Source organism: Rhinichthys klamathensis, unplaced genomic scaffold (genome assembly GCF_029890125.1).
Source record: "Rhinichthys klamathensis goyatoka isolate OS25496 unplaced genomic scaffold, OSU_Roscu_1.1 h1tg000053l_1, whole genome shotgun sequence".
NCBI lineage: Eukaryota > Metazoa > Chordata > Actinopteri > Cypriniformes > Leuciscidae > Rhinichthys > Rhinichthys klamathensis.
Window position 1 is genome coordinate 3,699,468 of NW_026606598.1, and position 15,067 is coordinate 3,714,534.

Sequence of the window (15,067 nt, forward strand, 5' to 3'; positions counted from 1 at the left end):
AAACCAAATTTTCTGAGATTTTATCAGAGGTATGTGTGTTGAACACCATTGAAGACAATGTTAGCATCTGTTAGATTTAATAGTAGGGTGAAAATGGTTAAATTTTAGTTTCTTTCCGCTATTTTCGTCTTCCGGGTTTAAAATCTTCATCGCCGGCTGTGACGTGGCAGAGCACAGTATAGTGCGTTGATGACTCGAAAGACACGTGGATCTTTCCAATGACAGACATGTCAAACTGTGATATCGCGTAGTAGAGGAGAGAGACAATCATGGGACGCAAGTGTATATTTTATGGGTGCAGAAGTTCTAGTGGATTGAATATGTTTCCCCGCGATGCTGCCAGGGCTAGACTCTGGCTCCGGGCGGTTGGTTGGCCATCAATCACGGACATACCTAACTTGTACGTGTGCCGCAAACATTTTACCCGAGAGAGCTTCGAGAACTGGAGAATGGTGGACTTCGGCCTTGTTGACGACCAATGCAAGTTACGTCTGCGGTAGTAATGCGGTACCAAGTCCCGAAGATTTTTTTTAAGCGGAAAATTAATTATATTCAAATATATGCATTTATAGTGTGTATAAACAACTATATATTTTATAATGACATTATAATTATAGGCTACATGTATATTAATATGTTTTAAATAGAATTACGATTACTGTAGGCTAATATATGTAGCAGGGCATTCAGTTACTTTTGAAAGGACAATAATAAAGTGTCCGTGTATTTCATTAGACTTTAACTTTTTGCCAGCTAGAAAAAAAATCTAGCATTTCCTCACGTTTTACCACAGATTTTTAGTGACAGTCGATATGCATGGGCCACTGGCAATGACACTGGGCCCCTACCTGCCCTCCCCTCTCCCCTGCCGTGTCATACCACACCCACAACCCTCCCTTCTTCTCACAGCCATCCACGCCCATTTAAGTTGCATTTTTCAAAAAGATTGTGAGCTAGACCTGAGCTGAAAGAGGGGGGTTTCATGACCCTTTAACAGTCCTGTCTAATACGTTATTAGATATAACTGCTATACAAAGAAAGTAGACAGTATATGAAAAGGTATTAGCGTATGCCGTGTGGTTGATATCCAATGTTGCTAGCTGAGCAGAAATACATAATCATGTTTTGCTTGGTCCCCTCAAAGTCGCGTTGGATTTTCTCCTCAGCGTAAAGGTTAAGAGGCACATCTATCACTGTTTTGCATGTTTGTAGAGTTAGTTTCTGGAGTAAATATATAGGCTATAATATGTGTGTTTACACAGCTTTTTTTTAAAATGGCGGGTGCTGGTTTTTCGCGTGAGTTCGGCCAATCAGCATACACTAACATCACTGGTAGTTCCTATAGTCCTGGTTTAGACCCTACTCTGAAGTAGGAGCTAACTTAGTTCCTCCAAAAGGAGTTCCAAGAACTAAAATCGTTCCTAGTTCCTGCATGACAAAATCCGGGAAGTTGTAGGAACTATTAAAAGGTTCCTCCGGTGCGAAAGCCCAAAAGTGCCTTTTGTCACCTTATATGTTCTCTGTAAAACTCACCTCTTTCTGCTGTCGCTCCAGTTCTCTCATTCGGATGTCCCGGGCCTCTGCGCGAGCAGCTCTCTTCGCAGCAAGTCTAGCCTCCGCCTGCACAAGATAGAAAACAGAATTCATCTAAACAGCTGTAACACTGGGAACAGTCTGAACAGGAAGCACTCTGTCTGGACACTTAATGGTACGCAAGACCTGAAATTTTGGAAAGGTCTCATCACTCTCATCAGTGCTGGATGAACAGGTCATATTATTCTCTGCCTTACAGAATCCGAGTCTCATTGCTCACTCACTCAAAATGCAAAATGAGCCAAAAATTATTACTGTGCTATGTGTACATTTCAAAAACAATGTTAAGATGCTACAGTGTAGTTAAAGATACATATTCCCACCAAGTTTAGATAAATATATGCATCTTCACTGCATTTTCAATTGTTGGTGGCATTTAAGGCTGATGGTTCAAAAGTCAACAATCATAACAAGAACAGCCATCAGAGCTGTGGATAGAGCACATGCTGATGATATATATAAGAGCAGCTGGCTCACGGGTCCTATATTCAAACCAGAGTTATGTCTCGTTCCTACTGGCTATCTTTCTCCCTCAACTTTCCTGTCTCTCTATAGTCCTATAAATAAATGCTGCAAAACACCCATAAAAAAAAAAAAAAAAAAAAAAGGGGAACAGTCATGTTTTCCATGCAACTACAGTTGGGGAAGCAACTGCTTCATAATACATAGGTAGACATGATATAAGAATAGGGAAACCATGGCTGGGTGGGTATATTATACTTCACTGGACTGTTTAGTAAAACATTTAGTAGCTTGAAAGAAGGCAGTTATTCCCCTTGGGGGGGGATAGACCCCCCAAACTACTAGTGTCGCGGAGCGGGCGTGTTAAGGATTTTTTGACATTTTGGTATAAAGTGTTTTAATTCTACAATATATGGTGTAAAAACGTCTGAGTGCTGCCCTCTTCAGGTTGAACGGTGGATACTGCAGTTGAATTTTCCTATTGGATGTTGTGGTACTGCGTGATGTAAGCAGGTACCAAGCTCACCACGCCCTTGCCTACAGAGAGATGCGGGTCTAAGGTGAACGCCCCTCCGCTTTTCATTTCATTTCATTTCAAATATTGCCAGTGGGTGGAGTCAGGCTCTGACCAGGGATTGAGTTACCCTTTAAATAAGGACACCGGTCTGTTTTGTAAGTGATGGCATCCAGGTAATACACATTTCCGTGACGAAGGCATAGCTAGCAAGCAAACTGTAGGCTGTAGTAACTAATAGTACTGAAAGTAACTCGCGATTGAGCGGCGAACTGTTTAGAGAACATGCGAATGTGCTCTAGTTATATTGTTAGGGGAGGGGCCAGCCTCAGTGGCTCCGGTGCATCATCGAGCCACCGTTTTAGCCCCGCCCAAAAAATCCTGAAGACAGCAATGGTGCAAAACTGTTTAACGGTCTAACTCCACAATTCACAGTCTTTGTAATGAGTTTTAGCAATACATTTCTAACATTTTTTTTTTCCGAATTGCCTTTACAGGGACTTTAAAGGGGTCATATAATGGTACATGCACTTTTACAAGTTGATTGTACTGAAATGTGTGTTGGCAGTGCCTGTACACAACCATCATATAATGATAAAAATCCATCCAGTGTTTTTGTTTTAATCTCCTTATATGTTTTCCCCTGCCTCAAATTGAGCCGTTCGTTTTTGTGACGTCAATAAAACGGACGCCCCTCCCGCGATTGTTGATTGACAGCAGTGATTCAACACAGACCCGCCCTCGCTCGTCCTGTCAATCATAGTCTGCGCGGACCGGTGCGGTCATTGTTGATATGCTGGAGCACTGTCTATGAGCAGAATGGCGTCTAAGGTGTTCTGTTCTTGGGTGCAATAACGAACACAGCAGTCATTTTAATGTTCCTAAATCTGAACCGCTGAAGACGCAGTGGCTGAGTTTGTTTTCGAAGGGAATATTCCCCACGAGCAACGTCAATGCTCTCATGTTTGCCGAATCATTTCTCAGTGGACTGCTTTATAAACGAGGATCAGTGTAAAGCTGGTTTTGCTGAGAAGCTGCACCTGAATAAAGGATCGGAACCTATTCGTCTTCCTGCTGAACCTTCAGAAGAACTAAAGTGAGTGTAACGTTTTATTAATCTTTATATTAATATTTATATAATCTTTGCAAATCGCCAGCTGCACGCTTCACGATGAATGCGTCGGTTTACACTCAGGGTACATTACAGCATGTTTTCTATGTACAACGTTCTCAATATAATTCATAATCCCAAGTTTATAATGAACAACGCGTGGTTATTGTGTTACAAACGGTGTATGCGCAGAACAGAGAGGCGGAGTGAGCAAAGCTCATTATCATTTAAAGTCATATGCACTGAAACGGCGTGCTGAAAACAGAGCTGTTTTTGACCAGGTAAAATAAGTGTTTTCTTACAATACTAATGAGAATTTTTAATTAAAGTATATTACAAACTTTTAATTTAGACCCTAAAGAATCATATTAGCTTGTACAAAAATGGCATTATATGACCCCTTTAAGTGTTCGTGTTTGCTGCTGACATGTCTGTGGAGGGTGAGGTTTGGTAAGTGAGGGGGTGTGGCTGAAGCAATGGAGGTTGTCAATAATTCACGTCTATCAGAAGTACGGCTGAACTCAATTACACCATCTTTAACTAGGTGAAAAAACAACAAACATGATTCAGCAGCAGTGTCTAACTTAAGATCAACAACACATACACAGTGCACCACTCACTCCAGGTAAACACATGCTGGGTGATTTCTGACTATCACATTCCTCATGTGACACACACATGCAATATGACCTGCTTACATTTCCCAATACCCTACACAGTAATTAATTACATCACATTCCAATGCAATTATGCCTTGACAGAAAGGACAGTGACTTTGCAAAGTATGCAGCCTAACAGCAAACATTTAAACAAAGCTTACGGCAAATCTTTAAACATATGGTGAGGTTAGAGAGGGTGGGCTCGGTGTGTGTGTGTGTGTGATTCTTCTGCTCAGCACCTGTTGAGCTGTCTGACAGTTTGACCAGCTCACCAGAGCAGCTCAGCTGAGCCCAGTGTCTCCAGCTCTATCTATAGAACAGCAGAGCCTCCGTCATGAGACTGCAACAGGAAATCTGAGCGAGGAGAGACACTTACTTCACAACCTCCAACATAGCCGTTCATTTATTAGAGACAGTCTAACTGTATTCTGCAGAACAAGTGAGCTCTATAGTGGGACTGACCAATGAGATGCCACAGACACACTACACAATAAGCTTATCGAAGTCGGATATGGAAATGTTTGTTATCGAACTGTAGAACTGTGTTATCGAAGGTCACAATAAAATGCAAAGTGTCTATATTTGAACTGGTTCGTTATTTAAGTACAGTCTGTATGTTAAAATGTCTTGACGTTTAACATGCATCTACATTTTTAGGATTCTACAGTCCACGGCAGAGTTTTTTTGCACCACTTGAATGTGATGAACTGTTACTTTAAAATAACGGCAAGAAAACATGTTGTTAGATTGGGTTGTCTTTGTGGACTGCAGGCAAAACAAAGCACAACCGCTGTAGTCCGATTCACGAACAAAGTCAAATCTTTTAATGAATCATTTCAAAACAACTCTCGACTTGGCAGTTTGAATAAGTCTAACAAATCCTTCAGAGAATAAACTCACTGAATCCTTTAAGAACACAACAGAATCAAACATCTGACTAGTAAATGGATTTCCACTGTAATCAAAAAGTATATAATAAACCTGATAAATGTAACAACTTAAAAGAGAAAAAATATAGCTTTTTTGATATAGCTTTTGTAGCAAGGGCGCTGCCATCTTGCATTACTACAACCCGTGACGTCACGGGGTTGGTTGTCTTGCCTGAGTTCAACAGATACAACGGTAGAGAGACAAGACAGACAGTGGAGGACAGATAGTGAAAGATAAAGACAGAGACAGTGAAAGATGGAAACTGAAAAGCCACAGGGCATCAGAAGACAAAAGGCAGGCCACTATTGCATTGCTCCTGGATGTAAAAGTTTAAGTTTAAGATGTAAGTAGTTAGTTAGCTACACTTTTTTTTCTTGCATGTTAAATTATTTTCGTCATTGAGTAAGGTAGGTATCCACTTTGCATATTACACCTGGCATAAAACTATTACAGTATGTTGACCTATTTCAACCTCACATTAAACCTTAGACAGCAGTGCAAGCCAGGAAATAGCTAAAGAAATATCACACCTTGCCCTAGATACTCCAAGTTTAGGGGACTAGCTCATTCTGTTGATTTGTGGCTAATGGACCATGCAAATCACTGGCATTTCAAAGTGACGAGACTGCCCAGAAACATAAGTGACCTCCACAGGGGGTCACACGGCTCAAATTTACCCGAAGAAACCTGGACTATGCACAGGCAAGTCAAACGGCATGCTTTCAGTTAACAGAGACTTCTGTTAACCATTAGGGAGTTTCCTCTGCAGTAGGCGCGAAATGGGTGGATCAAGAGGCAGGTTCAATGAAACAAGAGAGGGATTTGTGTGTGCTGTAGGTAGACCGTGATTCATAATCTTTGGACTGCATGGGTGGAGTGACTCCTGAACGTTCAGATACAGTAGATCTAGCAGAGTATTTCCTAATGTAATAGGTCAGCATGCATTCAGCTTCTCTCAACTGTAAAAACGTGTGACTGACTGAATGGGTTGAAAAGTATGTGAATTCCAGCAATGCACAGAACAAGGTAACAGATCTCTCCCACGGCAATGCTTAAATATTTAGATATTCAACAAACATCTTCAATGTGGCTGCAGTTTCACTTCTGTATTAAAATTCATACCCTGTAGCATTAGATTTCTGTTTCCTCTTTTAAAACATCCTTATATGGTCCACATTCAAGTTGGGAGATATTGCTGCTTTTTACAGTGAGAGTATCAAAAGGTAACAAATGCCTTCCATTTCATTCGCTTTAAACGCTGAACAAACACTTGAACCGACCCCCCCAAAAAAGTATATATAATGTGTCAGCAACATACTCTTGTTTTTCTTTTCTTTACTAAACCAGGCAAAAAAAAAAAGAAAAAAAAAAAAAGATGTTCTTTATATCAAACCCTTATTTTAATGTCGGTACGAACTGGAATTGCAATAATTTTTTCTTCCCTATTGTGACGATCCGAGTAACGATTCTCGAATGAGAAAAAAAAAAAGTAAGACAGAACTTGATTTTGTTTATCGGGAATTGATAGAATCATTTGCAAACTGCTGCTACCTCAAGTGAGTGACAGGTTGCTGGAAAGGAGGCTTTATTGCCCAGCCCTCATGCTGGTGCACACATTTAATCAGAGAAGAGATGTCGCTGTAATGGGAAGGGGAAGTTAATGGTTTGGAATAAAGATTACAAGGGAAGGGAACATAAAAATATAATTATGTGCACAGAAAACTTATTTATAATAAACTGCAATATTCCATAAAAAATTATAATTGTGGGAATTGGCAAAAAAATCTAGTTTACTAATTCTGCAACAGCGGAATAATTGATTAGTGGAGTCGACTAGTTTAATCAAGATTTGTTCTTTTTTTAGTTTTATTATTTTAAGTGCCAGCTAATGCTGTATCACAGCAACAAGAAATGCATATGTTTCTGATAATGAATATTGTAAACAAACAATGAAAAAGGATGCAAGACAAGACATCAAACTCTCTCACTCAGGATTTTATATCTGGCTTAGCATCAAGATCATCCCATTTGGTCACATTAGGGCTCTGAAATTATAAATTTGGGTAATACAAGTTAATTTCAGGTTGAAGTGTCCCAGAGCACAGCACTGATAGCAGTCACAGGCAGCTTTTTTTACTTGTGAGAGTGACGGGCTCACACATGTGTGCTGCAGAAAAATCTGAGACAAGTCCATACTGGCTGCTCCCTGCTCAAGCTGTGAGTCAAACTTCATCAGCTGCAGCTCCAACTGGCAAAACCTGAACGTCCACATATTAACATCACAACAGACTATTAGGGACTGACCAACTAAATAATGCAGATCCTACAGTGTAGAGCTTACATAGCAGACGTTTACCTTAACCCTATAAAGATTACTGTATCATATTTGACACATGAGTTACCAAAAACCCTTTGTACACAATCTACTACATGCGTTCTGCCCTCTGAATGACAATTCATTTTTTTTAGCAAGTAAAAGGCCTTTTAGCATAATTGTAAAAACATCCACCTTCAGTCTGTTATCTGTGAAATCTTCATACTATATGGGCCATAAAAGCCTGATGTATCACATATGATACAAAACAAAATGCATATGAAAACTTTTTTTAACTGTTAATAAATAAACTGTTCCATTAAAAATAAAATATTTTTCTGACTATCTTTCCATATGTCAGGCTTTACAGGGTTAATATTTTCATCTTGGACAGTCACTAAAATTCAGTTAGGCTCCCCATTTGAGATGTCATAACACGCCCTCTCTCTAAAACGCCACCCTTCGAAGACATGCCAGCAAATCCAACGTCAGCAAAGCCGAAAAGGCACGATGATTGACAGCTGGAGAATGTTTCTGATTACAAGGTGTAGTCCGCTACCCTGTTGTACTTTTTTACTGTTTACGGAGCCCAGAGCTGTCACAGAGACAGGTACACATATTCCTGTCATGTAAAGACATTTTATGTGTGGTGTTTCAAAAAAGCAAAAACCTTGTGGATAGACCAAAAAAAACAAAAAAAAAACTCTCAAATATCTTTAATGGGGCATCCTACTTAAGTATTTATAGAATGACAGAAAAACACTGCTCTGTTTTGAAGGATTAGTTCACCCATTACATCAATACATTTCTGTTGTTCCAAATCTGTGTGATTTTTCTTCGCAGTGTAAAACATAAGGAGAGAGTCTATAGAATGGCAGTCAAACTCCAAAAAGGTTTGACATCATTGACAGCAAACGCCACTGGTTCTCTTGTGTCATGTGGAATTGAAAATGAGATTTGAAAGCTACAGTGGATTGTATGATTATAAAGTCACCATGAAATAAAAACTGACAAATTTAGTTTTAAAGCATATTGCAGTATTTATTATAAATGATTAATCTTCTGTGCACATAATTTTTTTTTATTCGATGTGCCCTCGCTAACTTTATTTAAAATAACTTCCCCTCCTTCTTGCAGCGACATCTCTCCTCTTCTCTGATGACATGTTGAAGTCAATAACAAACAACGATTCAATCAATTCCCGATGGACAAAATAAAGTCATGCCCTACCATTTTCTTTCTCATTCCAGAAGCCATTTCGCTTGTATACGTCACAATATAGACTATAAAAGACTCACAACTTTCATTTCATGCCGACTTAAACAAATAACGCCTGAATTTCAATCTGTTTCTCACTATTTGTCTTTTTATTTGCTTAAAATCACTGTATGTTTTATTGTAAACGCATACAAGTAAGTCATATGAGATCGTAACAACATCAGGGTGAGCAAACGACAACAGGAGTTTCATTTCTGGGTGAACGCTTCCTTTATTGTGGTCACAGGAAACCACCAGCCACAAGATGACAACAGTGAGATAAAAAGGGTCACAGGTGAACACCTCTTACCTCTCTGGCGATGCTGCTCAGAGCCTCATCCTCCGCTGAGAAACGGTCTTTAATCGGGGCCCGTTTTCGTCCTGATCCTGGTGTCCCCATGTCAGCAGCAACTCCACAGCTGAATAAAGATCAACTTGCTTCCCGTAATATTCTGCAGATGAAGACAATGATTGGCAGTTGTCATAATTTAAGATAGTCCATGTAGAAAACACTGAATGAGATGTTTACGGTCTCATCTCTGAAAGGCGGCCTCTTTTTGTACAACATAACCTTAATGACCAGCTTGTTGAGAAGCAATCTAACTGCATGCAGCAAAGACATACAGTAAAGAAACCTTTTTCACTATGCCACTAAATTCAGAAAGTCATCTTAGTGTGTTATTTCATAAAACATTTCAAATGTATGTAAGATAAGCCTGGCCTTTCACACTATCTCACACACCCACAAATAGAGGCTTTAGTCATGTGTGTCTGGACTCAGAGCTGATTAACACCAGACACACACCTCATAATATAATGTAACAAAAGCAGAGAAATATCACAGGCACAGGAAGACTAATGTGTTTGATTCCTTAAAAGCAGCTTCATCAGTTCTTATTTGCTCTTTTGTTAGCCAATTAGTTTGTACAATGACAGTTATTAAGCACTTTATTTATCTAGACAAATAATACCTGAATATTAAGTAGTTTAACCAAAGAATTGAGCGTACGATATAATCATGCTTGTCTGTATCATGTATATAAACCAAACCCATGTTGAATGTGTCAGGATATTTTAATATCAGTTCAATAAAAATACATTTAGAAATAAAAATCTATATTTGTATTGATATTTCTGCTGGGGTGCTAAATATAAACCAACACTCATTCAGTGGCGTGACAGACTAACTTAAACCACTTTATTTCCCCGCAAACAAATAAATAACATATGTGCTTAAACACATGTAGTATTCCCCACACAAAGCTAAATGTATGTAAATATTTAAAATGATAAATATGATAAGAAAAATTCAATATTTTTATGACTCTAGTTAGCTGTTAGCCTGCTAGCTTGTCCTCAAAGGCATAAAGTGTGTAAATGTCACTCAAGTCTCGAGCCGTTAATTCGCACATTACATTTTAGTGACCTGTCTGGACTTTCATGACAGTTGGTTCCGTAAGTGCCGGTTTCTTACCGTTTCTCTCCGTCACTGTTCCGCTCGAGACTAGGGTCGGTTCTGACTGACTGGGACCCGGGCGCGTTCCCGCTGACCAGGGTGAGCGAGTGCGCACGTGCGCGTGGCTGTTTGAGTGAGCGCGCGCGTGCCTGCGTGACAGCCACAAACTGACACTGTCCGTCACCTCAAACTTTCCCAAGAAAACGGCCCAAGTTAAGTCACGAAAGGTTTAAAAGCAGCCTACCACCGCTAGTATGAGTTTAACTTAAAAAAGAAGAAGAAAAAAGACAGTTACATGGCGAGAAAATACGATACACTACCTTAATGGTCGTTCCTGTGTTTTTTCCAGCTTCGCGCTAAAAGTCCCGGATGTTGGAAAAGAGGCGTGGCATTCGAACACGCCTAACTAACTCTAGTCCCCTAAACAGAAAACTATTCAGATCATTGAATAGAATCTTCTGTCATCATGTCCAATGTGTAATATTGTTTATAACCCCACTAGCCCTTAGCAAATTTTTTTTTTTAATTTGTCAAAAACTTTTTAGGCTAAACATGGTTATATTGTCCATGTTACTCATTAATAATAATAAAGCTCTAGGTACCCTAAATCTAACCAATTTCATAGAGAAATTGTAATTATAATTTCTAATTTCTTAATGTATTTATAACTCCACAGAATCAGAGCCGAATTAGACATTCTCTGACAGAATGCAGAGTTCTGTGTTACATTTCCAGTCCAATAGTGACATCTAGCTGTTGACTTCAGAATATTGTCAGAAAGTGATAACAGACATGTGGATATAATAAATGAATGAATAAATACGTAAATAAAGCAAGCTTAAAAGAATAAAAATAAAGGTAAAAACACAGCAAATAATAAATAAAGATAAAAAATAATACAAAATAAATTCAGGACGAAATTTAATTATATATATAAAACAAGTGCTGTATTTTAAAATACGTAATCAGACTACAGTTACTTTTTTATTACATGCTTATTATTCACAAAATGGCAGTAAACCATTTTACATTTTAAATTTTCCTTTCTAAAAAAGCATATTTCTTATATACATTCAGAAAATCTTCTCGTTTTGTGAAATTGCACACACAACCTGCCACTAGTCATGTGGTTATAATTGCACGGAAAATTGAGAGGCCACAAAGCATTTGACCACTGGATTTTAAAGGAGTGTTTTCTCAGCATTGCAACACTGCATGTTGAATTATTCTCCAACCCCAGTCTGGGAAACCCTGGCGTAATGTTTAATGCACAATAAGTAATGTGCAATAATTGTTTATGGTTCATTGAACTAGCATGAAAACCATTTGTTTAACCATTTCCAGTAAAGATGCATAAAGCTTATTTGGATTTTACATAGTTATATTTAAAATACAATATACTGAAAAAGGAACGGTTCTTTCGTTTCTTTTCGCTGAGTTTATATATGGTTTGTGGCTCCATAGGGACTATGGCAAGCCGTTTTAACATATAATCCTTAAAACCTACTTGGTAGTACTTATTTTGTAGGTACTAGTGCCTATTCTTTAAATACTAGTGCTTATCCTTTAGGAACTAGTACCCTTTTAAAGATACTAGTACTTATTCATTAGATACTAGTTCTTATTTATTAGATACTTATTCCAATAGTGTCTATTATTTAATTATACCTAACTTGTTAAGAAAAAATAGAACCAGTGCTAATTTTTTTGTTACTAGTAACACTTTAGATCAAAGATATCCTTACCTTAATAGATACTAGTACTATTTAAATAATCAGTATGCAAATAATATGTTGAATATTAATGAACCAACAACATATCAAAGAGAGATGACACAGTTAACGGACTGAATTGCACAAGGCCGTTTTTATAATAACAATATAATAATAGCCTACCTTTTTAATGGTATTAGAGTAAAAATATATAATGATTATGTAATATAGTGCATATATACTCTCATTTTGACATGACTCTCAATCTCACACGCAGATTAATATTCCGAATTTTTGATTGGAAGGAATTATGAATGTTAACCAAAAATCCCAATCTCTGGGTATTGTGGTTGTTTTGCTGGTGGGTATGAACCGGTTTTTGGATCTACTTAACTGTTGTCTGAATTTTATTATTGGCAGTTAAGTCTTTATTACAGCCTACTGTACATTCAAAACAATAAATGACATAAAACATATATCTGTCCTTGCGTTCATGCTAACCAATTAACTAGATAAACCAACAAAGCCAGTTACTTATGAAAAATCAATCTTCTAGCCTTAGTTTAGCCTACATTACCATATATGAACTCTGATTGGATGGTTGAGAGTATACTCATGTTTATGTAATGATCTGTTAAAATAATATACCTCTTAATATTTTCTTATTAGTTCCTTATGGGGTTGAAGATATCTGCAAATTAATAGATACTAGTAGCTAATCTGTTTTGATATCATCTAATAATTTATGACTATATCTTTTTACATATTACTAGTATTCATTAGATGCTAGTACTTATTTATTGTAGGCTATACAATTACTTTTCATTCGATACTAGTACCTATTTAATAGATACTAGTTATTTGTTATAGGTACCAGTACTTAGTATCTTTTTTAATTGTAACTAACATTTCTTATCTTATAGTCACATGTGTTTTACTCGTCTTATGTTATGACTAGTCAAAATGACCAGTTCAATAAAAAATCGTACTAGTTTGGAATAAATACTAGTATCTAATAAATAGCTATAGTATCTATTGAATAAGTACTAGTAGCTAATTAATAAGTACTATTATCTATTTAATAGGAACTATATCTATTTAATAGGTACTAGTATCTATTAAGTTCTAGTAGCTGATGAATAAGTACTAGTATCTATTTAATAGGTAGCCTAGCAGGGCCGGCCCAAGCCTTTACGAGTCTCTGACGGGGCCCTAAGCAGAATTTTATTTTGGGGCCCATATGGTGCCGCAAATATGATTGACTATTGTCAATGCTGGATTATTCACATATACCTTTAAAAAGATAGCCTACTAGTATCTAAAGAATAGTAGCCTAGCCTACCTAAAGAATAAGCACTAGTAGGCTACTTAATGGAATAGACACCAATATCTAAAAAAGAAGTAGGCCTTCTAGTAGCATGAAAATAGATACTAGTAGGTTTTAAGGATTAAATTTTAACACGGGTTGCCATATAGGGATACTGTCGGTTTCTAATGCGGTGGCTCCTCCAACATTGCAGGGGACGCTAATGAGCTCAGTTCGCTGATATTGAAGAAAAAGATCAGACGTCGCTTTCCTATGACGCAAAGCCGATGTGTGTGTGACATTGGTGTGAATGATCTGAGCAGGTAATAACGTTATTTATTCACACTATTTAATATCACTTTACAAGTACATTTCGACTAATGTTTAGATAGATGTTTGAGTTAATTTTCTCCCGTCGCATCCTTTCACCGATAACTGAAGCAGTTAAATAACACGAGGTGTCAAACGCCAGATGCTATTTAATACTCGTTAAGTTATATTGTAAAGTTATATTAATGTTATTATTACAAATTTTGGATTGGTTTTATTGTCAGGTTAGGATGGCCCTGTCGTTGTCCGGCGTGATTTTGCCCAAATTGGTGCAGCAGAGGACTTTCAGGTAAACAATTTTCTCATTTTTGAGGTTGTACTTTAGTTTTGCAGGGTTCCCACAATCATGGGGGAAATATTAGGGAATTGTAATATTGCAATTATTATTTATATTACCATTTATAATAATTAATGACAGCAAAAGTTATAGAAATTAATTGGTCAGGGCACCCGTGGTTTGTCATCTAAAGACGATTGGGGATTTATTGATACCACACATAATGGGAATTCAAATGTTTTGTTCTCAATATATGATTAGCTGCTAGTGGTTCAGTTTCTCAGAAAAGTATAAGCTACTTTTTAATGATGAATGATTTGTTTTAATCATTCAAATAATCCTGTTTTGTTTTAATTTGTAGCCTTGTCATTTAGCTTTGAAATAATGATCTCACATGTTCTCAACAAATATATTATCAATCTCACTGCAGTGTCTCAGCAACTGTGGCCGCTATTCAGAAGTTAACACGCGTGAGGGTGGTCGACAACAGCGCTCTTGGAAATGCCCATCACCACCGTCCACCAAAAGTCATTCACGTTTACACCAAGAATGGAGTTGGTAAAGTGGGAGACCGAGTCTTACTGGCCATTAAAGGACAGAAGAAAAAAGCTCTCATAGTGGGTCATAAGATGCCTGGAGAACGAATGACCCCACGCTTCGATTCAAATAATGTTGTTTTGATTGAAGAGAATGGAAACCCCACAGGAACGAGAATAAAAACTCCTTTACCAACACACCTGCGCAAAATGGAAGGGGAATATTCTAAACTGTTAGCCATTGCTCAGCGATTTGTTTAGATCAGCGTTTCTGTATTCTGGGAGGACAAATCCCAAAATATGCAACTACTTATCTTTGTAAATAAATATAAAAAATTATGTTCTCTCCATTCAGGAAATTTGCTTTCATGGTTACTTGTGGAAAAATTTGTAATAAAATATGTGGATATAACTTCTGTTGTTATAATTTTGTAGAGATTGTTACATTATCCATTGATTTAAAGCGCATAATTTCTGTTTATAGTATTCCCAAACATGTATGACCTAAATTTTACTCAAATCACCATTAAATGCTCCAATATGACTTGCTTGTAAGAATGTTTCAGGCTTTTGGAAGGCTTGTTTTTCAGAACATATGAAATGAAACAAG

At 37.5% G+C, this 15,067-nt stretch overlaps 2 protein-coding genes across 11 annotated transcripts in view; one reads left to right on the forward strand and one right to left on the reverse strand.

Moving 5' to 3' along the window:
- The window catches only part of lrrfip2 (leucine rich repeat (in FLII) interacting protein 2), a 28,500-nt gene extending 17,741 nt beyond the window's left edge, over window positions 1–10,759 (reverse strand). For 4 of the 10 annotated variants that reach the window (XM_056248238.1, XM_056248231.1, XM_056248232.1 and 1 more), the window contains exons 1-3: window positions 10,315–10,576; window positions 9,151–9,292; window positions 1,534–1,620 (exon numbers count right to left, since the gene is read on the reverse strand). In XM_056248238.1, the coding sequence (XP_056104213.1) occupies window positions 1,534–1,620; window positions 9,151–9,240 (177 nt within the window). In that variant the 5' untranslated portion in view covers window positions 9,241–9,292; window positions 10,315–10,576. Of the gene's footprint in view, window positions 1–1,533; window positions 1,621–9,150; window positions 9,293–10,314; window positions 10,577–10,616 lie in introns of those variants that run through there. The other 6 variants (XM_056248229.1, XM_056248230.1, XM_056248234.1 and 3 more) reach the window with 6 other exon arrangements.
- Window positions 10,760–13,542: 2,783 nt separating this feature from the next.
- Window positions 13,543–15,001, forward strand: mrpl14 (mitochondrial ribosomal protein L14). Its single transcript, XM_056248245.1, has 3 exons — window positions 13,543–13,637; window positions 13,869–13,933; window positions 14,352–15,001. The coding sequence occupies exons 2-3, from the start codon at window positions 13,875–13,877 to the stop codon at window positions 14,716–14,718; spliced, it is 426 nt and encodes a 141-aa protein (XP_056104220.1). The 5' UTR covers window positions 13,543–13,637; window positions 13,869–13,874; the 3' UTR covers window positions 14,719–15,001.
- The last annotated feature ends 66 nt before the right edge of the window (window positions 15,002–15,067 follow it).

What these genes read in the sequence shown, in the direction of transcription:
- mrpl14 (XM_056248245.1), top strand. Translation starts at nt 13,875, where the DNA reads ATGGCCCTGTCGTTGTCCGGCGTGATTTTGCCCAAATTGGTGCAGCAG. An exon ending in GTGCAGCAGAGGACTTTCAG is followed by an intron (nt 13,934 to 14,351) that starts GTAAACAATTTT and finishes ATCTCACTGCAG; the next exon opens with TGTCTCAGCAACTGTGGCCG.